Raw genomic sequence first — 24,351 nt, 5'->3', positions numbered from 1 at the left:
AGCACATCTTTTCTGTTTGGCTCATAAGGAAAAAAAACTCTACTAACAGACAACAATGATTGTAGTCTCAAGAGCCAGTCATTTTTTGAGAGTGTGTGGGCACAAGAAAATGTCTGGTAACATTACTTTGTGGGTGGGCAGGCACAATAGTTTTGTGATGTTTTCTCCGGTAGAATTGTCATCTCACAACAGTTGTTCTATCTTAAGCAGTGTTGCATCAATATATGGGTTGGCACTGCCCTGAATTTTAGCAGTCCACAAAAAAAGTGCCAGACAGTTTTTTCCATGACCACATACATACAAAAACACACAGCCATCTTGAGAGACTACAACAAGTAATATCACCACCAACTGTATCCAATACAGGTCAAATATACTACTGACATGTCACATACCACTATGGTGTCTTCGGGTTTAGGAGGTTGTATAGCTATGGTGGGTTGGACTTGGGTTGTCATCATTGCTCCTGGTGGCACCATTCCTAGCAGCCCTGTAGGAAAATAATACAGACCATGTACACAGCTGGGTCACTCAGTAAATGTAAACAATAATTATAGTGATTTTTACCATGACTTACAGCTTGTGCCCTCTACTCTACACAAAATGCCACTCAATTAAAAAAAAAAAAACCTGTGCTCTGAAGTGAAATTTTAATGAAGTCATCATATACATTATACACCATCAAATGTACCATAATTTGCTTTTTTTGCATTGTAAAATCATTTTCGTATGCAAAAACTTGTACAAAAATATATTACATAAAAATTTTTACACAAGATCCAATTGCTCTAAAAGAGCAGTAGTTCACATAAATCATACAAAAATATTTTTACACTAAAAAATTTTTGCACGAAAATAAAGCGAATTACAGTAGGTATAAAGAACTCTACATGCATATTTCTATAGAGAATAAACACAATTATTGATTACAGGCATAGCACTTCAAACCACAAGAACTATCACAAAACAACCCTAGTTATTTGCTCTCAACACATTTGTTTCCTTGTGACTGCATGGATTTGACAAAAACCAGCTTCAACGCACAAAGCTTCGTTAAGAGATATGGCGATTTCAAGTAATCATTGTGTAGTAACTTCCCAGTGCCTACAGCTGTGCAAACAAAATTTGCACCAATTATCCATCACTTTACTAGCTATCAGTGTGTGGGTGTATAAGTTTCTATATGCCCTGTTTTAGGCAGCTTTTTTTGAGCGGGTAATAATATCACAGGTGGTAGTAATAGGGGCAGTGGGTGGGCTTAATATAGGAGTATACCGTATGCATGGTACATTTGGCGATCATTAAATTTGGCAAATTGGAGAAGAATGGAAATTGGCGAACATTTAATTTGGCGAAATGGAAATTGAAAAAAATTGGCAAACACTAATTTTGTTTAACGAAACATTTTGCTCACTTGAGAGTATGGAGTCCTACGAGAGTGAACAAGTTGTTCGTGGTCATCATGTTTATAAAAGCGTGTGGACGCCGTTTATCAGAGAAGAATTAATTTGCCACCAGGAACGTGGAAACAGAAGCAATCCATTTGCAGTGGCAGTATTGAAACCAGCCGCCTCAGATTCATCCATGGTTGTCGGCCGCGTGCCCTGAAAGATTTCTGCTGCTTGCAGTGTATTTTTGGAGTTGGGGGAATAATTCGTTGTACTATAACGGGACCAAGACAGTACTCGACAGATTTAAGACAGGGAGGCCTCGACATGCCATGTAAGCTAACGTTCACTGGTGTTAACCCCCACCTGTCCAATGTAGCAAGGCTTGTCAAGCGATTTGAAATTCCAAAAAAGAGAAAAAATTACCAGTAGATGGAGAACACAGTGGTAACAAGGAAGAATCACATCCTAGTAAAAAGCAAAAGATGTTGATAACAGATGAGCAAGATGGTAATGAGTCACAACAAAATGATCATTGGGTCAATTTCAACAGGAAAGTGCTTAGTATTGCAGACAGAGAAACTATTGTGAAAGGTGGGTGATAATATTCATAAGGTGTGTCACGTATTTGCAAAATTTTATGAGAACACATTTGATTAATTGTATTGAGAATTGCATGTTTGTTGAATTTCCTAGTGTTTGCTGAAACTTTATTCTATTAGTGCTGAACAAAACAATATATCTGTACATAGCTACTGGTATTTATAAGCACGACTACTCTATAATACTATAAGTATGCGGCAGTACTTTTACAGTTTAATGGCATCCAGTATTTCAGCCTTTCTAAATCCATTTACTACCATCTGTGGCTTTGTTTCCATCTCTTTCCATGCTTCCATAATCCAGGGATTTTCACCAGGTTTACATCAACTCTGACTTCTTTAACTGATGACATCTTCAACTGCTTGCTGACTTCCTTAGCATACCATGATTGAAAATTAGCCCTAAGGCGATCCTTCATGGACCTGTTAATTGCAATATCCAGTGGCTGCAACTTGTCAGTACAATTGGCAGAAATTTGTACTGTACAAATGTTGTGAGTAGTGAGCAATGAAAAAATTGCATCAGTAGTCTGCCCACAGAATCCATCATAGATGGCAAGTGCAGGGTAGTTATTTTGTAAACCCAATTCTTTTCTTTTACGGTTGACAAAAGGAATAATGATTTTCTCGAGATATCCCTTCATTGTATCCTCATTAGACCAATGATTGTCAGTATGCCAGATATCCCAACCAGGTGGAAAAGTCACATCAGGATGGCACCTTGTCGTTTTTCCTTTATAGATCAACTGGGGTGGGAGGTATTTGCCCATTGCATTGGCTGCCAACATGGCAGTTATTTGTCGCTTATCATCAGAGTGTGCAATTGGTACCACTTTGGCTCCTGCTTTGTGCATCGTCCAGTTCCCAGTTGGAATAATTGACAGCCCAGTTTGATCCCAGTTAAATATTAAATCACTTGGGATGTTCCTCATCACTGCTACTGCAGCAACATCAGCTAAAAACACCTCCTTAATTTCATCAAATTCTGATATTGTAGTTTTCTCTGCTGTTGAACATTTTCTCTTCACGTATCCCATTCGATCTAATATAGACCTAGCCCAACTTTTGGTGATATTAATATGACCACCATAAAAATGTCCATCATGCTGCCTAAGCTTGGTTACATCTCTTGCTGCCACAATCCCTTCCACTGCTGCCATCACTACAGTTGCATTAACAACAGTGCCAGTCAATCTAAGAGACTCGATATACTCTTGGACAGCAGCGTCCATTTCCTCACCAAGTTTCAAGGGCCTTTCCTCTCCTTTGTCTCAAGAGTTTCTACTGTCACTGCTTCTCCTGCTTTCTTTGGATTCTTAGACGCTTCTTCACAAGCTTCGCTTAACACATCCAAGTATTTTGACCTTAACCGCCTGGCCGTCGATTCATTGATTGGGATCTTCCATAGTGAACTGAAATGAGTTGCAGCTTTAGTCGGACCGTGGTCCGCAGCGTATTTCCCAATTTGAGCTCTCTGTCGTGGAGTAAGTGTTGCACCTCCAAGTAATTTGTCACAAGTTATGACGTCCACAATTGACTGTATATATTTTTTAAAAGTTGGGCACCACTGTATCAAGCATACAGTATGTGACCGGATTTCATATAACCCAGCTTCCACACACACAAAACCAAACTTACGTTTTTACCAGAAATGGATTGCTGGTCTAATGCACTATCACATTACACTCTGTATTTCCTTCAGGACTGGCAAGTCTGGTTTCTGCAGCAGCTTTCTTCCAACCCTGACGAGTGGAAGATTGGCACCTTTAAATGGCCATGGCTTTGTTGTAATGGTGTGTAGTGAGCTGGGACTTCACAGAGAGCTCGCCAATAGTGTTATCAATCAATTTGGAGTGATTTGAGGGCCATGGAGGGTCCAAACTTGGCCTCTGGATTCCATTCGTCTTCTTGCTCCATTTTACCGTATGCATGGTACATTTGACGGTGATTTTAATTTGGCGGTTTGGCGAATTCTGCCCCAATCACCAAATTAAAATCACCACCAAACCTTAATTACTATCACCACATGGTTCCACGTTCCGGAGCACATGGCGTTATACAAGTACATTAGGAGGGTGAACAAGGACGAAGATGACAAGAAATTACCAGTATTACCTGTGCCCAAGGAATTAAAATGGCCGACAAAGCTGTAGCCAAAGCCATGGAATTGTCAAAGTCCACAGATAGAGGAAAGTACACCAAGATCAAAGCTTGTATTATTTAAAATTCTACTTAAGAATAAGACGACTTCTTCCACATTTTCACCATATTACAAAGTAGACTGGAATGCCCACAATTAAGAGTGGTTAAATGTGACACAACTACTCAACTAGCCATGCAAAAAGCCATGCAAAAAGGCATTAAATCTTACAGGCAGTTTGTAAGGAAGTTCATTCCTAAAACAAACAAGTACACAAAAAAATTTGGAATTTTAATCTAGAGTAGGGACCATAGCACATCCATAAAAAGTACTGAAACAAGTAGCACATCCATAAAGTACTGAAACAAGCTGGAGTAGTGCATGATATTAAAACAATAAGAAGTGTTATATCCCTACTGTGCTCAAGATACCATGTACAGTGGGTATATACCACTTCTGATTGTTTTACTGTAATTTAATATTGAGCACTACTCCAGCTCTAATTGAAAATTCCAAAAACTTTTGTGTACTTGTTTGTTAACCTTTTTCGGAAAATAAAATTACTGTGACTGGTGAACCCTAGATATATTGAAAAAATATCGATGTCACAATAATTTGTTGATAGCATAATCGTATTGATTTTCGATACTGCTTTAGCAGATTTCGATATTTATCGAAAAGGCAATATTTTGCAACAATTATCGAAATATCGAAGAATATTTTATAAATCTACAGCATTTAGTGTGATTACACAATCACGCTAGAAATGAAGGTTGATTATGTACAATCTAGACACTCTAAAAGCTGGTCTACCAGTTTTCTAGGCTTATTATTAGTTCTATGCAATAGTTTTAGTGTGTAAATTATATTTGAAGCATATTTATAAATATCGGCCGCCCACGCAATTAATCCACCCACACAATTAAAAATTATCTAAAACCGAACCAAAATTTTGATATTTACTCCATTATCATATTGATATCGTATTGAAATGAAAATCCTGATATCGCACACCACTAGTGAACCCACGCATACCATATCAAAAGAAAGAAATGGTGCTGCACCCCAGCTATCAATTATCATCTGAAAAGCGAAGTATCCATTTGTGTTGCACCAATAATCGGATCGCCAGGATCGGTTATTGGAAAAACCATATATTGGCTGTGTATTTTGTTTATCGGTATCGGATCGGAAGCTTGTTTGGGCTTAGTTTTACCTAACCAATACTACTTCATTGTCATTAGGGAAAAGTGAGGCTGGTTTTTGGGTGTTTTTCATTTCGTACTGTATGATACACATACTACAACACTCACTCACACACACATTAAAGCAAAGCAAACCATGAGAAACACAGCTACGGTCACCCAGCGAAGCAGTACTGGGATTCCTATGCACAACTCTGACAGCTGAGTCCTTTCCTTGTAACCCACAGGGGATTGTCCAGGTATCACAGTTGTCATGGATAGAGGTAGTGGGGCCAGAAGTTCCATTACACAAGACTGCTAAGCAAAACAAGGAGTAAGTATTTGGTTCTCCAGTTAACACCAGGCTACCAGGTAACCACTATCAGACTGGAGCAATGTAAGTAAAGTTTTTTGGTCAAGAAAAACAACAGCAACTGGGAATAACCATAGATTATAGACGTTATTCATAGATTATAGGTAATCTATGGAATAACCAAGCATCAAACCTGGAACCTTTTAATTACCAGGTTGGTGCTCTATCCACTTTGGCTATGCTGCCTTACACGCACACACTCACACATAGATACACACAATATACCTGGAGTCATTCCAAGATGCATGCCTAATGGAGGGGGCGGGAAAAACATCCCAGTTCCAGGCATCATGGAGACTTGAGTCAACTGCGGCGGAACTACGCCCATCGGAGGTTGCATTATTTGGGGAAGTTGATTCATCTTTAACTTTAAAAAGGATGCAAACGTAAACACATTTCTAAATGAGCTTTAAATAGAATACACCAATCTATATCAATGACACAAATTCCTTTAAAACTTCACTTACAATTTTCTTCACGGCGAAGATTAGTGTTACTCGGTATAATAAGAGTTTTCACAACTTTTACTAATCACGCGTGAACAACCGTATTTCGTATTTGCATAAACTTCTAGATTTTACAATTTTTTCGAAATATGAAATAGATTCTAGCTACTATTAATAGAACACTGGATACTATTAATAGAACTACAGCACAGAAGTATAAAGTACCTATATTTCTCACTATGAGCAGCTGTACCATCGAAACGAGCAATGCCAGAAGTTTATCTTACAACGAAGCAGTCCCCTAGTACGAAAGCAAACAGCAGGTCTCAAGTAAAGGTTAGCTATATGCATGCAGCCCCGCCATTTTTGCTGGGGCTGTACTATCGTCGTTTGCCGTATGATCGACATGTATCATTTAGGGAAGACCTAGATGCCCAAGTCAGAAAGAAGTGAATTGGTTGGGCCTTCCACATGAGATATGGTTGGAGATACTAAATGGGTACAGCTTAAGTGTGGCAGATTTGGTACACATGGAGCAAACTTGTTCATTTTTTGGAGGTACAATATTCATTATTATGGTCTATTTGGTATAGAGTACAATTCCCACTTTTTAAAGGATATGGACTTACTGAAGAAGCAGCTCGACTGACTATGAAACGATATCGGAATCCAAGATTTGGTCAGATGTGTGCAAGAAGTAAGTATATAACTGTACATGTGTTCCTATCTAGTCACGATAATCATTTTTATAACCATTTTAGTAAATGGTTCTTGGAAGAAACGACTGCATACTATTGACCAACTTTCACTGCATTATACCCAATTAGCATCTGGCTCTTATCAGAATGTGTTTTCCTCTGGAAACAGGTATTGTTGCAGCTCTTCTTTTGAGTACATAGGTGGAACTTTGTAATTGTTTGATAGAGTGTTTACTTGGGGTGCTGGCCGGTTTGGTCAATTGGGTAATGGTGGTCAGGATGATTGTGCCACACTGTCCGACATAACTGATTACATACCACCTGAGATGGGTAGGGTGGTGCAAGTGTCTGCAAGCTCGGCACACACAGCCGTGCTAACAAACAAAGGGATGACTTTCATGTTTGGAGATTCAAGATATGACCAGCTAGGTTAGTCTACTGTGTAGAATTATAACATTGTTAAATAATTCTACAGGTCAAGGTAATTATGACGCAAGTGTGGTGCCACTTTTAGTCAGGGGAAACCTGAGTAACATACACTGTGTACAAGTAGCCTGTGGTAGTAGCCATACTATGATACTATCAGACATGGTACGTCACGAAACTATTCAATCTGTAGGTATTGTTGTTACACTTAACAGGGTCAAGTTTATGTGACAGGTAAGGGAGATACAGGACAGTTGGGACTTGGCCGATCAGTGAAATATTGCCATGGACCTACCCTGCTACCAGTGGAAGCTGATATCAAGTATATCACAGCTGGAATTGCACACAATGGTAGATAGCTAGTAACTTTGAAGTGTCATACAGTATGTATTGTGTGTAGTTCTGATAACTAATAATGGAGGTGTATTTACGTTTGGATCTGGTACTGGTGGTCAACTTGGATTAGGTGGAACCAAAGATGTTTACCAGGTGACACAGCTGCTTGTGTGTGTGCTTGTGATTATGTTGAATCCTCATCTCAGCCATCAATGGTTGTCGCTAACTTTCAAGATTGTATGCGTGATGGTAAACATGAGGTGATAACCAGTGCTGCTGCTGGAGTAGACCATACTCTGTTTTTAAACAACAAAGGTACTGTGGCCTCATAACATCCTGTATTTATAGTGTTCTTCATGTAGGGAAAGTGTTTAGCTGTGGCCGGAATCGTGATGGGACACTTGGACTTGGCCATACTAAGATCACAGTGGTGCCAAGAATGGTAGAGAAGCTACAAAATAATACTGTGGACAATGTTGTGGCAGGGGTGGGCATGTCAATTTTCATCACTGAACAAGGCAGCGCATATTGGTGTGGGGAAGGAGTTGAATCATTAGAAAAAGTAATGTCGTGATTGTCACAGCTATTCTTGATTTGTGCTCTTGATAGAAAATTGCACTATTTCCAACTGAGCTACATTTTCCTGATAAATTGAAAGCTGCCAGTATTGGAGATGATCATATTATAATTCTTACCAGGTAAATACTGTAAAATTAATAGTAAATTCACTATCACTTTACCTCATAGATCTGGTAAGCTATTTAGTATGGGAGCCAACACTAGAGGCCAAACAGGACACAGTACAAATGGACTTTCGGTCAATAACTTTACAGAAATTGCCCTACCTATTTAATGTAGTTATTATTTTCCCATTAAGGATTGTATCATTATTGTATTTACTGGTATTTATTTTTGTGATCTTTTGTGCAATGAAATTTGTACATATTTATCTTTTCTGTCCAAATCTTTTGTAATCATAGTCATCCTTATGAGATGGCATTGTTGGAGCCATTTCTCTTCGATATTTCTCATCAAAAATGTGTTTCTCGTAAAGTCTTCTGGGCTTGTTCTTGAGCATGTGGTCCCGATTGTACATGTATCTTCTCTGTCTTATCTTACTTAACTTCTTGTGTGGAAAGAATCGCGAAGGAGCTTTTCCCACACGTGCTACACAATTTAAGTCCACTTCTCGCTTGGCTTTGGATGGCAACTGCAAGACGGCATATGTATCTTTCTTGTCTAAAATTCTAATGGAAGTTCCAGGTGAACGTGCTAGTCGAGCACCTTGTCCAGGTATTAGTTCAACATCATACACCAAACTGCCTTGTCGGATTGCTGCTAGTGGTTTCTCAATGTAATCTCCAATTGGTTTTCTTTTTACATCAACATAGTGGATGAAATAATCCACTGTTGAGACAGAAAATTTCCCCCAAAAATTATTTAGAGGTTTTGGAAATACAGAGATGATTTCTGGTTGTGAGACTGCTGGCTTCTCAAGCTCAGCTTCAGGTTTAAATCTGCACGTACACAAAAAGGGTAAATTTAAAATACAAAGCTAGCAGTGTTGCACACATACTGCAGATGTTAAGTCATTGCAGTAAACTTACTCAATAGCTTGAGTGGTGGGGGGTAGTTGCTGTCCCCTTCCCAGTACTCTCGCAAAACTTCTCGAGAGTCTGCCAAGCATTCTTCTATTTAACGCCTATCGCAACTGTGTTATGAAGCGCTCAAAATAATAATTTATCAGAAAGTGTGATTCTTGTGATTCGGAGTTAAAATATGTACAAGCAGAATTATGTACCATTTAGACAAATGGAATGGACAGATAAAGTCTGCATTTATTGAAGAGTAGCAATTTCCTGTGTGGGCGCTTATCGATAAGCCCTGCGCGTTTTAAAGAGGAGAGTCTAGCTTGCTTGTGATGCCATTTCAGCAGGAGCAATAGCATTACTTCTACCGCATAATCCACATGAAAATACAGACAGGAACCTGGAAAAGAAGCCGTTCCTTTGCTGAGGTGGTAGCTGTAAACAGAATTATATTGTAAATGCAAATATCATGAGTACTCTACTCACTGAAGCACTTGCATGGAAGCTCTCATTGCTAACTTCCTGCCATGCAACCCCAGATGAAGCTTCTGCAGCGTGCTGAGTAGAACTTCCTGCAAAACTGGCTGTTGCTACAGCTATAATTAATGATATGAAGTACCGTTATACAAGAAGGAAACTAACATGGCTGAGTTAGTGGAGCTGATGGTGTCCTAACATCACCTGCACCATCAGGATGTGAGTGCCCATCACCTGGTGGACGGTTTAATGTTGATGTTGAACTAGCTGTGCTGTCTGGAGCAAGGCTAAACTGTCTGCCAGGCCTTTTTGGAATCACATGACCATGTTGATCAACAGGTCGAGGTGGCTGTATAGGTAGTGATGCTTGCGAAGCAAGTGAATACACTGAGAATTGTCTTTTCAGTCCGTAAGACTCCAGAATGGTAACACATTGATGATATCCCCTCTAAAATAGGTTTGAAGTGAGGTATATACCTTAGCCTAGTATATCACCTGTTGAGCATGATCAAATGCTGTCAGACCCTCATGGTCTAGCATGGTACGGTCTGCACCACGTCTATGTCATAATATTAACAAAACATTTCCATCAAATAGTCATTTTACCTTAAAAGAAACTGCAGTACTCCAGATTGGTTTGCTGCTGCTGCCCAATGAATTGGAGTGGTGCCATTAATATCCTGAGCATTGATGTCACAACTGATGGCAGCATGTAATCAAGTACGTACTCTGGATAATTTTAATTGTGTACCTTTTGTATGACAGTAAAGCTCTAACACAATCAACAGAACCTTCTGCACAAGAGTAATGGAGAGCTGTTCTTCCCTTAGGATCAATTTGATTAACAGCGATATCCTGGTTGTCCAGTATTGCCTGTAAAACATGCAGTAATAAATTTAACCAACTGCATTGCTGTGTGTAACACTTGCTTTAATGCAGTGAGGGGAATAATTGAGAGCTGCGTAGTTCAGAGGTGTTCTTCCTTCCCTGTCAGTAATGCTTGTATCAGCATCAGTTGAAGACAGCAGTACACGAATATGTGCATCGTTGTCACACATCACAGCCCAGTGCAATGCAGTTAGTCCTTCCCCATCTGCTTTGTCAGCCATGCCCTCTTTAGCAAACTTGCAGAGCAGCTTTAGACATTTTGTATCTGGTGCCTTGCAGCTCCAATGGAATGCACTACGACCATCAGAATCACAAAACCCAATGTCAACATTGTGTCTGTAAACAAGTAATAAGTATGCAACTTCATAATTATTATTTCAAATGTTCAGCTAATACCGTAGTAGTATTCTCATTGGATGGGATCGAAGGTGGTATGCTGCCCATAGCAGGGGACTAAGACTAGAGTAGTCTGTGGTATTCACATCAGCCCCTAACTGTATCAGCAGTTCACACATCTTCGGCTGGTTCCCTAATACAGCATACATCAATGGAGTACGCCCCCCATGATCTCTGTAATCCACACCATAACGTAATGCCTGCAAAAAAAAGAAGATAGTAAGTACATACATGACTTTGGTTTTGCTGCTTACCAGCTTTTTCATTGTGGAACTTTTAACACCATCCATAGCTGCAATGTGAATTTCCTCAAGACTAGTCACTCTAGTCTGGTCTTCTTCAAGGGTAGGAGATGTTGGGGGCTCTGGTGTTGGTGATGCTGTGTAGGAAGGCAACTGTGGTCGACCCCTAGTAGAAGCACTTCCATGTACTTGATCATATCTCGGCAGAGATCCTAGAAACATGATAAATAACCAGTAGATACCAGTCTGTTTGGCTTACCAATTGGTGGAAGTATTGACTGTGCAAGTGTAGGTCTTGGGGATGCTGAATAACAAACCACTGTTATACATATGAACTTTCTTTACTGTGTTCTTACCCCATTCAGAATTATCTTGAGTGGCTTCACTACTAATTGAAGTGTCTAAGGATTGTGCAGCAACATGTAGTGGTTGTTGGGGTAAGTTACCTGGGAGATTTAAAGGTGCTAAAGTTTGTCTTGGTGGTAATACTAATGGAACCAATGAACGAGATTGTGGAGGCAGAATAGTATTGTCTAAAGGCTGTGGAGATAGCAAAGACCCTCCAAGAATTGCAGGCATCGCTGCAATCGATGGTGGTGATGGACTTGTAGTTAAAGGACTAACAATGATGCTACCATCATCACTGTCACTTAGTGAAGGTGTTTTTATTGAGTCTACTTCATCTGGGGAGGGAGGTGAGGATGGCAAGGCTTGGATTGAACTAGTATCATAGGCCATTTCTGATGGTTGAGGCTGTACATGTATCACAGGATGAGTTGGTGGTTTAGCTTCTTCAGTTAATGATGCAGGTGGTTTGGCTTCTTCAGTTGGTGGTGTAGGTGTCACTATTAAAGGAACAGGTTGGACAGTTGGTGGTAATCGTTCAGGTAGGACATGAGGGATCCCAGAAAGGGCTGGGAGCATCCCAGCTGGGGGAAGTGTTGGAGCCACTTCCTCATCACTCTCACTATCACTTTCACTGACTACACAAAAGGCATTACACACATTTATCACGCAAAAGTGTATTGTATTTACCTCCTACTGATTCTGTGCTGCCTGCATTGGAAATAGAAACAGCTTGACTAGTACTTGTGATGGCAGGGACAGAAAGCTGGTCAGTATCCCTTTCCTGTAATATTTATAAAGAGCTTAAGTCAAATCATAGAATACATTTGGCATGCACACATGCCTCTTTTCGGGGTACATTGCAATCACATAATTGTGCATATATATCCATGGGACAATGTTGAAATAGTACACAATATGAATCCCTTAATGTATAATCAACCAGTGCTAGAACTGTTACATACTCATACCTGTGTTTGTTTGTTTGCAACCTGGAGTGGAAGGGGAAGTGGTCTCATTGTCCCAAGTGGGGCTGCCAAAGTAGGAAGTTTTGGTTTCACAGGTAACACTGGGACTCTAGGAGGAAGCTGCATTGGTGTAACAGTAGCTGGGCTAGGCTTTTTAGATGATTCTCCCCCTTTGATTAGCTGCTTCTCTATTTCTTTAACTTTCTTTACAATACTCTGGCAAGATTCACTCAATTCACCAACAACTATTCCATTAATAGTGAGTTGTCCATTGTCTTCGTGCTTCCACAATTCTACATCACCCTCAATACCACACTTTTTTGCGACACTTGTCTTCAAAGTATTTGCTTCATTCATGTAGAGATTTATTTTGCATTCATCAACAGAAATCTCATTGATGACAACTTTATTGGTAATTTTATTCACCATCGACTGTACAATACTAAGACATTTGATAGATAGCTCACTGTCATCCAAGTTAACATTACATATGAAGACAGTTATGGTGTTACCACCAAATGACTGTCCTAAAAGCTTTCCTAAGGAAGGTGACTCTTGTATTAACACTAGACTAGCTGTGGATGTCATAAGCTTATGTAAGACATCTATACCTGGATCTTCACAATTTTCTGTATGATACTTGTCTACATTATGACCAGCAAGGTCCACTATTCGTAGATGTGATATTTTGGCTGACTGCTGCTCCTCTTGTTGTTCTAAAGATATGCAGAAGAAGGCGTGGCTCAAGTGTGCTTTGTAAGCTTGCAACAGAGGCTGCTGTTGTTTCAACAGACTAGGTTGTTGCTGATTCTTGTTTCTGACACAGCCACTTGCATTTCTCATCAACGATCCGCGTTCAACTAGAGATATCACCTCTTCAACACCGTGTATCGTCTGTTTAGTGACGTCAGCTGCATAGTAAGTCGGATCAGTTCCTCCTATTAAATCTACATTTCGTTTTTGTGTGTCCAATAAATCAGCAACTCTTCCATCACCAAATACGTGGTAGAACGAAGCTGTTATGTGAAACACTTTGTTGGAGTTCTCCTTTGAATGCACGTAGTCGGTAGTCGAATAACTGTGCGACGGCTCGTACGATCACTCCTCTTGCCTCGGATTTCAATCTGGTCTGTCCAGTTGTACCAACAATCGTGTGCGTCTTTCCAGCATTGGCCGCACCATACGTCGCTATCGTCACGTTACAGCCGTGGATAAATTGTGACACTCTATCTTCTATGGCTTCTTTGTAAAAGGAGGCGTGGTCTGTGGACGGCTGAATAACAGCATCAAATAAAAATGGATCTGACCTAGCATCACAACAAAGTGAGCATTCCTCGATTTTCCAGGAATATGATTCGTTCTTGGGCTTAGCGATCACAGTAAAGCTATTTGCATCTGTTTGCATCTCGTCGTCAAAACAACTTTAGCTAGCACGTGACAATAGTGCGCATATCGATTAGTCTGGCGCAGCCGCCCGAACTTAGATAAGTACCACCCTCGAATCTATCGTGTAACCTTTGTGGAAGAGATTTTCGATTAAAATCCTCTCAGGAGCCCAAATGAGTTCCCCACGAGGTTCCCCACAAGGAATGCATCGATGGATCGAAGAAAACAAGTCTTCCTTTGTGCCGCCAGTCTGTAATAAACTTATGTGAGGCTGTTTTTATTGTTTCTAAGAAATTGTGTGTTGTACTAGTGATTACAGTGGAACCTCTATTTAATGGACACTTTGGGACCAACTGATTTTGATGAAGTTGTATTGAGTTTGTCCTTTTCACATATAAGTTGTATTGGTAAAAGCTTATAGAGACCTCAGAAACTGTCCTTTATAAGGAGGTTAAATGTGCAGTATCCTTTACAAGGAGGGTACTTTAAGAGAGGTTCTGCTGTATCCACACAAAAGGCACAACTCTGTATGTATGATAATGGTAACTTGTGTGTGATACGAGAGTTTGACCCTATTATGACACAAATAGAGGATATGCTCACTATATTATTCGAAAGAACAATAATAAATTACAGTAGTGCGGCGGCGCTTTCCAAAAAAAAGTTGACGGTGAACGACTATTGAAATTTTGTGAAAATCCCATACAAAAGTATGGGTAGCTAGTGCGGCTCAGACTATAACTCACCACTAATGCTACGGTACGGGCAGGCTTTCTCTCACCAGGTGTACCACCTCCTAGGTAGAAGAAATCACCTCTCCGTAAGAAACGCTGATAACTTCACTAGGACTATAACTCACCACTGACGCTACGAGCAGCCTTTCGCTTGCCAGTTATACTATCTCCTGGGTAGATGAAATCACCGCTCTGTAAAAATCGCTGATACTGCCACACTATGAATCAATTCGTACTTCATTCACCGTCACGTGCTTATTAGAATGTTTTCGGTATGCATATCCTCTATTGACATAAAGTTCTTGACAACCATTGTGTTGTTTGTATACATTTGTAAGGTCAGCCATTCTCAGTGGTTAGACATAAAGAAGTGTTTGCTATGTTAGTTTTATTTATTTATCTAATTCATAGCCTGTACAAGGGTGCTTCCCTAAACACATACATTACAAAAATAACACTACAAGGACAAAGAATAACAACACAAAAGTACACTACAAAGAAAAGAAACAATAGTTACAATAAGCAAAACACACACAGAGACTTAAAAGGCTACGTACAAAAAAGATGATAAATGGAGAGACAAAAATAATTTACAGATTTAATAGTGAGTGTATCAAATGATACAGTGTTCAGTTGCTTGGATAGCTGTGGTCAAAAGTGCACAAAGTGTTAGTAATCAACTCAAATGTTATCAAACAGTATGGTAGTACTGTTTAAATAGGGATTACCTGAAATGATGCGCGCCACCAAAAATGGTGCCTTTTAAAAACCAGCTTACAAACATTTTATAGAATGAAAATCACCTTTACGGAATAATATTGGTCTATCTAGCATCAAATGTAGCAAGAAAATGCTTATAGGTGGCCAGATATAGAATTATTTAAAAAATCATCAAACTCGAAATTTTGTCTGCTCACTCACTCACTGACCACGGTCCCAAGCCTAGAGGCCAAGCGAAGCAGAATTTTACGCCACAATAACAAACTCACCAGTGGAATGTGCCTTTTGGGGTTCCGACGAGTGCATGCCCTCTGCGCCTTGTCTTTTCTTTTATCTTCAATCAGGCTGCTTGTCTTCTTCTTCATCCAACGAAACCATATCGAGGCATTAATTTTCCATATCAACACTTTCTTTAAGCAGCATAATTGACGCCACAAAATTATTTAAGGCACTTAGACTACGCTACTGTACAGAGAGGTACCAGTACTAGATAGCTCGAGATAGCTACCTGTATCTTCACAATAGATCTCAAGATCATGCCCATTGTTTGTTCTAAACACTATCAATCTTATCGATTGTGACATCTATCTATCAAGACCACGATGACCACACTCCTTTTACGCTAAAGCGGGCGTCTCTCTTCTAATAATGACCACATACCTTCAAGTTGGTAGGCTGACTCGAGATACTGTAATGATCGATCGAAACCACAATGACCACACCCCTTTTGGCAAACACAGGATGGCTCGAGATACTCTAATACAGCAGTCATCCTAATAGAACACTCACATGTTTATAGCTAGCTGTATGCTTTAGCAAAAAAAAACTAAACAAACTAGTATGTTAAAAATTTATAATTTAAAAATGAAGTAGGGATCCAAGTGATAAAAAAGTTGTGAAACAAGAGATGAATGATGGTAGCAATTACAGCATAGCTTGGTGGGAAATCCCTACTTTGGCATGGTATAACAATTATTTTGTTTCCTACCGAGCTATGCTGTAATAACTACCATCATTTTTTAAATACTAGTATTGCAGTTTTCTTCCTTAAATGTGTGTAGTGGGTGACTAGAGGTGACCAAGCAACAATGTTCACCCTGTACCATTTAAAATATACCTCGTAAATGGCATACTAACAACGTGTTTTTGTAATGCATACCACAAGATTTTTCACATGCAAAAAAGGCTATTGCTGGTTTTACAATACATTACTGCTAACTTGGTGCTGATATGGCACACACACAGAGACATGCACATACTAACAAACAATTACTGATTATGGTAGTATGAATCAACATGAAGTCCTGATAATAATGTAGTTTTGTGATTTTACATAACAAATGCAGGTATTAATTATTAGGAATGGATCTTATGTAGTGTACTGATAAACAGGTATTTCGGTGTGGATAGATTATGTGCCAATAAAAGTCACTCTGCTCACTTTTGTTAACCTCAGGTATGGAGCTGGACAGCTGAAAGTAATGTTCATTGGTGGCCCTAATGTTCGTAAGGACTACCATATGGAAGAAGGAGAAGAGATCTTTTATCAGGTGAAAGGAGACATGGTGTTGAAGATCGTTGAGAAAGGAGTGCACAAGGATGTGACCATTAAGGAAGGAGAGGTGTGTATTTTGTGTGTATACACATTTGAACATGTGATGGGTTTACTTTGTCTAACAGATCTTTGTCCTGCCTTGTCGCATCCCACATTCTCCTCAAAGATTTGAGAATACCGTTGGCCTTGTAAGGAAGTTGAGTTTGTGTATGCACACTGTGCACATGGATCTGTGTATATGCACTTGTATGCATGAATGCGTGCACATACACACACGCACGCACAACAACACATGCTCATGTGCATTATAAACAAATAGATATGTTTGTGTACATGTACTATTCTATTGTACATTAACTGGTGAAGGTGATAGAACGAGAAAGGTTGGATAATGAAACTGATGGATTACGCTATTATGCTGACAGATCAACAGACATACTATGGGAGGAATGGTTCCATTGCTTTGACCTTGGAACACAGTTGGGACCAGTGATAAAGAAGTGAGTGAGCTGTAATTGTGAAGTCGTATGCTAAATAAACTCCAAGATATTTAAAATTCTCCTGACTATTACATAAGGCCATGCCAAAATTTTACAAATCTGGAGATAATAAAATTCAAGTGATAGCGCTAAGATGACTGTGAAATCTTTATGATTAAAGGATACTTAACTCCTGCATTTTTTTACCCTTACAGAACAGCCTCATGCTCTTCAGGTTCAGTTGAAATGAGTTTTAAAATTATATTTTGATCAGCCAGCTATAGCTAGAGGATCAGTTTTCTCCATTAAGCAACATGGCCTATATATAATGTGAAGCTAAAGCAATTCACCCTTAATACAAATCATAATATTTAATGCCGTTGTATTGTCTAGGTTCTTTGCATCTCAAGAACATGCCACAGGAAAGCTGCCAGAAGGTAGTGCAATTAAACAGGTAAAATGGAACTATTACTATTAACTCTTTCAAATAGGAAAAACGTTTGCCCCGCCACCTTTTGAACTCGATACAACAACATCAGTGATGAAACCATTTGACTTCAATCAGGTTAGTTTGCATAAAACAGCTGTATTATTCTTTCCATAGTCAGTCTGCTGCACAATGAAAACAGCTGTTTATATTTTTCCATCTGGGAACACTGCTGTGAAAGTAAATGTTGTCCCCGTTGCTGAGTTGTATATAATTCTAATAGAATATTCACAATGCCAATGGTAGACATGTCATGTACATTGTATACGGTACAGTGTAGTGTCTTGTTTCATACCATTTATATCCATATTAAAGCCAGGCTTAAATACATTCCTGGGTTAAAATGCATGTCATGTACTTCATCCCAAACTACAGAATGCACACCTGGGTCCATTTAAACACTGGGATGCTAAAAACTAGGCTGTAATTATAAATAAATGTTGGATTTGTGTGCTATAACAGTCTATATATTAAACACGCTTCACCTCGTACTTCATTGTTACAAGTGAAGATTCCAAGCTGATAATATAACGGCACCACTTTGTCCACAATCACCCTTTTGCCTCATCACTCTAAAAAATAAATTCCCGACTCGTTTAAACACTGGGTACAAAATCACTTGTAGGGAACAAATGCCCTGGGCTTTTATATGGGTATTATGTTTTATTCTTGTGTGTTTGTGCTGTTTTCAGTGGATCAAAGAGCACCGCAGTGAATTTCAGACGAACACTGGCAAGGCTCTGTTTGGTAAAGGCGAGTTTGAGGTAATACACTGAATATATTGTAACAATAGTCTTTGTAGTGGGCCCAAAATTTTTATTGCAACTATCAAGGGTTAAAGTATATAAAGCCAATGACTTTGTGAGTGTTATTTCTGCCTGCCTGCCTGCCTGCCTGCCTGCCTGCCTGCCTGCCTGCCTGCCTGCCTGCCTGCCTGCCTGCCTGCCTGCCTGCCTGCCTGCCTGCCTGCCTGCCTGCCTGCCTGCCTGCCTGCCTGCCTGCCTGCCTGCCTGCCTGCCTGCCTGCCTGCCTGCCTGCCTGCCTGCCTGCCTGCCTGCCTGCCTGCCTGCCTGCCTGCCTGCCTGCCTGCCTGCCTGCCTGCCTGCCTGCCTGCTAGTGGAGTAGACACATGTAGCTGGCCACACCCATTAAAAGGTCAAAACCGCCGCCGCCATACTCTTAACAATCAAAGTACGTTGTGACCATGCATCTTAATGATTTAGCTGTGATTTAGTGTACACTCCCACATGCTATGTTGTAATAACCGTTTCCAAGAGCTCATAACATATATACTGAGGAGAGTATCCTACTCTCATATACCCCTGTAGAAGGGCGTATCGTGAAGTTATGATGTAACGACAAAATGTTGTGGTTTGTGACATACATGAAGCCGTAGAAGTGCAAGAATCGTTAGTGCCATTTCACACTTGCGACGCTCAGGATAGCCGTATTCGCGATTGGCCTAGTAAGAAACACCTACGAAGCGGTCTTAACCCATGAAGGAACAATTGTAGTTGGGTGAGAAATGTTTAGAGCTGGAGTTAATTTGGTTGCTAGCGACGTTGGTAGACACGCGTTCAATCGATACCATGTTCAACTAATGACATCATTAATTATACAAAGAAAAACAGGCGAACTCAGAAGTGTTACGTCATAACTTCACGATATGCCCTTCTACAGGTGTATATGAGTCTCCTTAGTATATATATATTATGGACTCTTGCCGTTTCGCTACTTTAGTTTTTTATCGCTAGAACCCTTTAAATTAATAATTTTTAACTGTACCAGTAGCAAATAAGATCCACATAAGGTCCTCTTATAAAAGAAAGGTTTTAGCACTAAATAATGTTGTAACTTACTTTTCTGATTTTTAAAGGTGGTTGTACTTGGAGAAGGGATACAACAGCTCAGTGGCAAGGAAACTTTTTTATGGCAATTGGTAAGAGTTATTTTGATGTGTATGTAAACTTACTACATAATATTATATGAGATTTTTTTGACTACAACATAAAGTGGTTTGCAACTATTAAAGAATTGAAAATTTTGTAAAAGTCACATTCAAATGGCTTTCTTCCCCACTTAACTAGTCATTGCTTGTAAAGAAGATAGAGGTAGTCTAACAGATACAGTCAGCCACTCTGATTAAGTAATCAGATAAAACTGTTAATGTACCTACAATAATGCAGTGGAAATAATGGACTCGCAATTGAGGCAATTACCATGATAAAACTTGATTTATATAGTGCATGCGAAATGTCGAGATATTCTAATAGAACAGTCACATTGCCCTTGATAGCAATAATGTATGCCTCTTTTCTGGTTGTTCAGTTGCTTGAACTAAAATAATATCTGGTAGAAGACAATTGGTAGGTATTCATGCAGGTGGAAGACATATTCACTGTTAGAACCTGTTAGCTATTACTGCTACAAGATAGCCTCATGCATTATTATCTTGCAATGTCATCACCTCACTCATGCCAACATGCATACAACCCTTGTATGGCTTCAAATAACAAGGCTCATAAAAAGACTATATCTTTCTTATGGATTATGTTGATGCTTGGTAAGCAGTGTAAGCCACCTGTATCAAAATGGTACTCATACACGACTCTAGTACTGTGGTGTAAACTAATAATGTAATGACTGTAAACCATTGTACACCCATTAGTGATTGTTTACTGGTTACATGTTATCAGGAGGGGGAGACCACATTGGAGTACGAGAATGGAGTTACCAAAGTGCTGAAATCTGATGATGTGATACTGATCACAGCTGAAGAACGGTAACACTTTTTGTTTAGTTTAACTGCAAGGAATTTAACTTGCCTCATGTAGGTGCACTGTGAAGAGAAGTGCCAATTCTGTCGGTGTATCTGTAATAACAAATCCACTGGCTTGCAAGTAAAGAAAGCTGATAAATCAATTGAAAAAAAATCTAAGGAGAAAACACAAATGTGTATGCATACAAACAACAGTGCATTATCAAGCCATAGGCACAAAACTATTGTCAGTTAGTTATTTGTAAGATTCCAGTACAATAATTTTGTCTGTGGGTTTCAGCTTAAAACCGTAGTCAGGTGATGTGACGACATATCTCTTAGAGAACTCATCAATTTCTTCAATGCGACGGTAGATTCCAATGCACAACTTCTTTTGTTCTAGGAGACTTTTGAATAGGTTTGCAAAGGTCTGGTGCTGAAACTGTTCATATTCTGGCTCCTCCAAAGAGATTTGCTGAAACCGCGGCCTATAGGATGATGGTTTCTCCTTAGGTGGAAGGGAATATGTCATGCGGCGTGACTTTTTCCTCAGCTTGGGTTTAGCTTGGTTTGTGCTTCCACCTGTCACCAGTTTCTCGAACAAGCCAGTAGCACCTGAGTTATAATAAGCAACTCCCACCAATGAATCAAACACTGAACTGGATATACACTCTCCACAAGCAAATGGCTGTGCAGCAATGAATGTGCTTGCATTGTCGTCATCATCCTCTAGGTCTAGAAACTCCACGTTTTCTTCTCTGTAAAGCTCTGTCACTTTGTTGATGTGCTTTCCAGTCAAGTCTAGTGAAGAAAGAGTCAGTGAGCAGAGGATCGGTTGTTTGTCAATTAGGGCTGGGTCTTCATCAAGGCTACTAGTAGATCCAAGGATCAAACAAGAATTGCATTGAGTCACATTGGCAGCCTTGAGGACATCTTGATCAAGGGGACTACCATCAATGACAAAAACTTTATCATATTCTTCAATCTCACTCCACTCTGCCTGTATGCATTCTTTGTTGCCAATGATTACAATTGGCTTCAGCTCATCTGGTTGTAATGTGGAAGACCTCAGTGGAGACACAAAGCTGCGCAAGTTTAACTCTTCTGAATCCTTCTCACTGAAAGTGCACAGAACAATGTGACCTTTTAATTCTGTGGGTTCAGTAAGTAATGCTTGATCAAACTCAATTGCCTTAGCACATTTGTGATAAAGGTCAGTTCTGCTATCACCAGATTGTCGCAATTTTGGTTTTACTTCAAGCTGATTGCTGTCACTTGGAGGGGTCACTTGAACCTGAACTTCCATTAATGGTATGGTATCGTGCTGCTCTGTAATTGGTTCCATCCGTCTTGCTACATACGTTCCCTCAGATGTCACCATTCTTAATGCTGAAGCCTGTTCTTCATCTTGAGCTATAAAATAGCCAAACATTCCTCTATCAATAGTGAATCCGAAAGGTGCAGGGTAAATAAGTTGCTCAGAACTGTCTCGTGATGAAGCATCGACTGCAATCAACATCATGTGCAGTTGTGAATTCATAAAACAATGCAGTGAAACTTCTTCATACAGCATGCCATGGAATGCTTCAGGAATTTCTACCCTGTAGACTTCATTGCCAGCTCCTGTACAAAATATGTATGCAAATGTGTTCATAGTTATACTTGTACACACTCACCTTCCATATAATCAGATTGCCAACCGTTGCCACCTGATTCACTAGTAGTGTATATGAGGTTAGACAGAAGAGTTGAGATTCCTGGACAAAAACAATTCTGTGCCATCAAACCTAATTTGAGTGCGCTCTTGCAAATTGCAGTGTCAATAGAAGGACGCCAACTTGGGATACGCACTAGTTGTTGTAGGCTGTGTAGTTGGAGCACCTGAACTATCACCTTGGTATTGTTACATGTATTCTTGATAGACACAACTCTCATCAGATTGCTCTCATCTTCACTTTCAGGATTCAGGGTATAGTTAGGAGTCAATATAATAGCAGCAGTTGCTCGGTCTATCTTCACACGATTCAGATCATTGCTATTCATTACAGACCCTTTAAAATACTTCACACGATGGAATTTATTTCGTATAACCGTCTTCAAATCAGTGTCTGGCTCTTTAGGGTGGAGAATTAAAACTTTTGTGTAATTGTCTTTCCGATCAGGATGAAGGAAGTCAGTTAAAAAGTACTTGATACCCTCAGCAGTGATGTGACCTGAAACCACAACATGGTTAGCATCAGTTACTTGTGTGTAGCTGCCAGAATATTGTGAGTAACTTTCCAATAGCTCAGATATAGTTGGAGTGGCATAGGCAACAAGGATGATGCCAACAATAATCAACAGGCTAACAAAAATACGACCAACTTCAGTGTCTGGTGAGATGTCACCATACCCAACAGTTGTGATGGTAACAATCAAGAAATAAACATAGTCAGGGAAAGCAAGGTCACAGTGACGTGTTGCAAAGTCATGCCAAGGATCACCAGTTACTTCAAGAACATAAAGTGCCCCTGATGAAGCAATCCAGAATATCAGAAAATAAGAAAGTAATGATAGAATGTCAATCCCCCGCTGTGATTTAAATAAAGTCTGTTGCCTCAGGAAATCAATTATGTGGCTAAACCAGGTGATACGAAGGAAACGAAGACCAAGCCAGTCACGATCCACAACAATAGAAACAAAAATGTGTGGAAGAGTAATGATATCAACAATGGTTTTTACATCTACCCAGAATTCACGACGCTGGTATCCACCAAACATCCGCAAGCAAAAATACGCAATAAAGTAACAAGTGAAAGCTAGTTCAATTTTCCATTCAGGGTCGTATTGATGAAGACATATTTCAGACAACAGATAAGTTCTCCTCCAGTATAAAGCAAAGTAAGCTAAATTCATCAGTAACGACACAATAATTATGATGTTTCCAGGACCATGCCCTCCCAATGCCACTTCTTGCAAATATTTAATACTGTTCTTTTTGTAGGTAAACACTGGGCGTAATAAACCTCTCTCAAAGATTTCTGCTTCCTTTTGAGCTTTTCTAAAAAACCTGTAAACACTCACGGATGTCGAAGATGCAAAAACTGGAACATAGACAACAATCAACAGCACAGTAGACACAACCAAGTATTTCCAGTAGTTCTCACTGATTCCTTCATTGGTACAATTATTTGCAATATTTGGAGCACAGGAACCAAGATTGGCTGAAACATCTGTAAGATAGAAAACCAAATGTATACAAAATGCATAACAAAATTTCTAGTGTAGTAGCTCACCATGGCCAATAATGCTTCAGGAAAAGCCTGCAGTGGGTAGGATATTGGCCAACACAAAGCATGCATCAGCGTGCACCATGTGGGACCTTTGAAGGCTGATTGTTGCTGTCTGGAGCTGATCAATCATGCAGTGTTTGGATGATCGAGCTAGACCTACAAAGTAAACTCACGTGATCTCGGGGGGCAGTCATGGGTACGTTGTTACTGAGGATTTCCAACACTAAAGCGCAATGCATTCACGTGCACGCGCCTATCACGTGAAATTTAAAATTCCTATAACACGCCATGCGACCAGTGAAATACTGACACACGAGTGCGACTTGGTTGATTCACAACCTTTGGTCCGGTCTAAAGGATCTAAACCGTCGAATGGGTAAAAGGCAGGAAGTGACGTGGTGGATCACGTTTTCAGCTTTGCGTTTCAGACGTGTTGCAAAGATTTGGAAATCCTCAGTACCT

General features: G+C 39.8%; 5 protein-coding genes and 1 pseudogene across 9 annotated transcripts in view; 2 read left to right on the top strand and 4 right to left on the bottom strand.

The window, feature by feature from the left end:
- LOC136269262 (RNA-binding protein 25-like) overlaps positions 1-6,289 on the bottom strand; it is a 38,334-nt gene extending 32,045 nt beyond the window's left edge. For 3 of the 4 annotated variants that reach the window (XM_066064788.1, XM_066064791.1, XM_066064790.1), the window contains exons 1-3: positions 6,155-6,289; positions 5,913-6,054; positions 396-490 (exon numbers count right to left, since the gene is read on the bottom strand). In XM_066064788.1, the coding sequence (XP_065920860.1) occupies positions 396-490; positions 5,913-6,048 (231 nt within the window). In that variant the 5' untranslated portion in view covers positions 6,049-6,054; positions 6,155-6,289. Of the gene's footprint in view, positions 1-395; positions 491-5,912; positions 6,073-6,154 lie in introns of those variants that run through there. The other variant, XM_066064789.1, reaches the window with a different exon arrangement.
- LOC136269264 (uncharacterized) lies at positions 6,233-8,532 on the top strand. Of its 2 annotated transcripts, XR_010707264.1 has the most exons (13): positions 6,233-6,469; positions 6,553-6,691; positions 6,750-6,830; positions 6,895-7,000; positions 7,058-7,260; positions 7,307-7,422; positions 7,473-7,608; positions 7,658-7,746; positions 7,800-7,908; positions 7,956-8,035; positions 8,079-8,155; positions 8,203-8,291; positions 8,341-8,392. XR_010707264.1 is itself a non-coding variant. In XM_066064792.1 (12 exons), the coding sequence occupies exons 1-12, from the start codon at positions 6,401-6,403 to the stop codon at positions 8,444-8,446; spliced, it is 1,443 nt and encodes a 480-aa protein (XP_065920864.1). In that variant the 5' UTR covers positions 6,241-6,400; the 3' UTR covers positions 8,447-8,532. The 2 variants fall into 2 exon arrangements, 1 of the variants encoding a protein (XP_065920864.1); XM_066064792.1 differs by having other exon boundaries at positions 6,241-6,469; positions 7,956-8,155; positions 8,341-8,532.
- Positions 8,464-9,476, bottom strand: LOC136269269 (uncharacterized). The gene is made up of 2 exons (XM_066064798.1): positions 9,201-9,476; positions 8,464-9,110 (listed from the first exon to the last, which is right to left on the bottom strand). Exons 1-2 carry the CDS (start codon positions 9,278-9,280, stop codon positions 8,540-8,542), a joined length of 651 nt encoding a protein of 216 aa, XP_065920870.1. The 5' UTR covers positions 9,281-9,476; the 3' UTR covers positions 8,464-8,539.
- LOC136269260 (uncharacterized) lies at positions 9,376-13,956 on the bottom strand (annotated as a pseudogene).
- Positions 13,941-20,925, top strand: LOC136269266 (3-hydroxyanthranilate 3,4-dioxygenase-like). The gene is made up of 10 exons (XM_066064795.1): positions 13,941-14,149; positions 16,795-16,960; positions 17,019-17,081; positions 17,260-17,393; positions 17,766-17,809; positions 17,864-17,937; positions 18,552-18,623; positions 19,736-19,798; positions 20,556-20,641; positions 20,694-20,925. Exons 1-10 carry the CDS (start codon positions 14,058-14,060, stop codon positions 20,761-20,763), a joined length of 864 nt encoding a protein of 287 aa, XP_065920867.1. The 5' UTR covers positions 13,941-14,057; the 3' UTR covers positions 20,764-20,925.
- LOC136269261 (calcium-activated potassium channel subunit alpha-1-like) lies at positions 20,754-23,766 on the bottom strand. Its single transcript, XM_066064787.1, has 2 exons — positions 22,294-23,766; positions 20,754-22,240 (listed from the first exon to the last, which is right to left on the bottom strand). The coding sequence occupies exons 1-2, from the start codon at positions 23,510-23,512 to the stop codon at positions 20,874-20,876; spliced, it is 2,586 nt and encodes an 861-aa protein (XP_065920859.1). The 5' UTR covers positions 23,513-23,766; the 3' UTR covers positions 20,754-20,873.
- Between the last annotated feature and the right edge of the window lie 585 nt (positions 23,767-24,351).

Source organism: Dysidea avara, chromosome 10 (genome assembly GCF_963678975.1).
Source record: "Dysidea avara chromosome 10, odDysAvar1.4, whole genome shotgun sequence".
Classification (NCBI taxonomy): domain Eukaryota; kingdom Metazoa; phylum Porifera; class Demospongiae; order Dictyoceratida; family Dysideidae; genus Dysidea; species Dysidea avara.
This window is presented reverse-complemented; position numbering and strand designations above follow the sequence as displayed.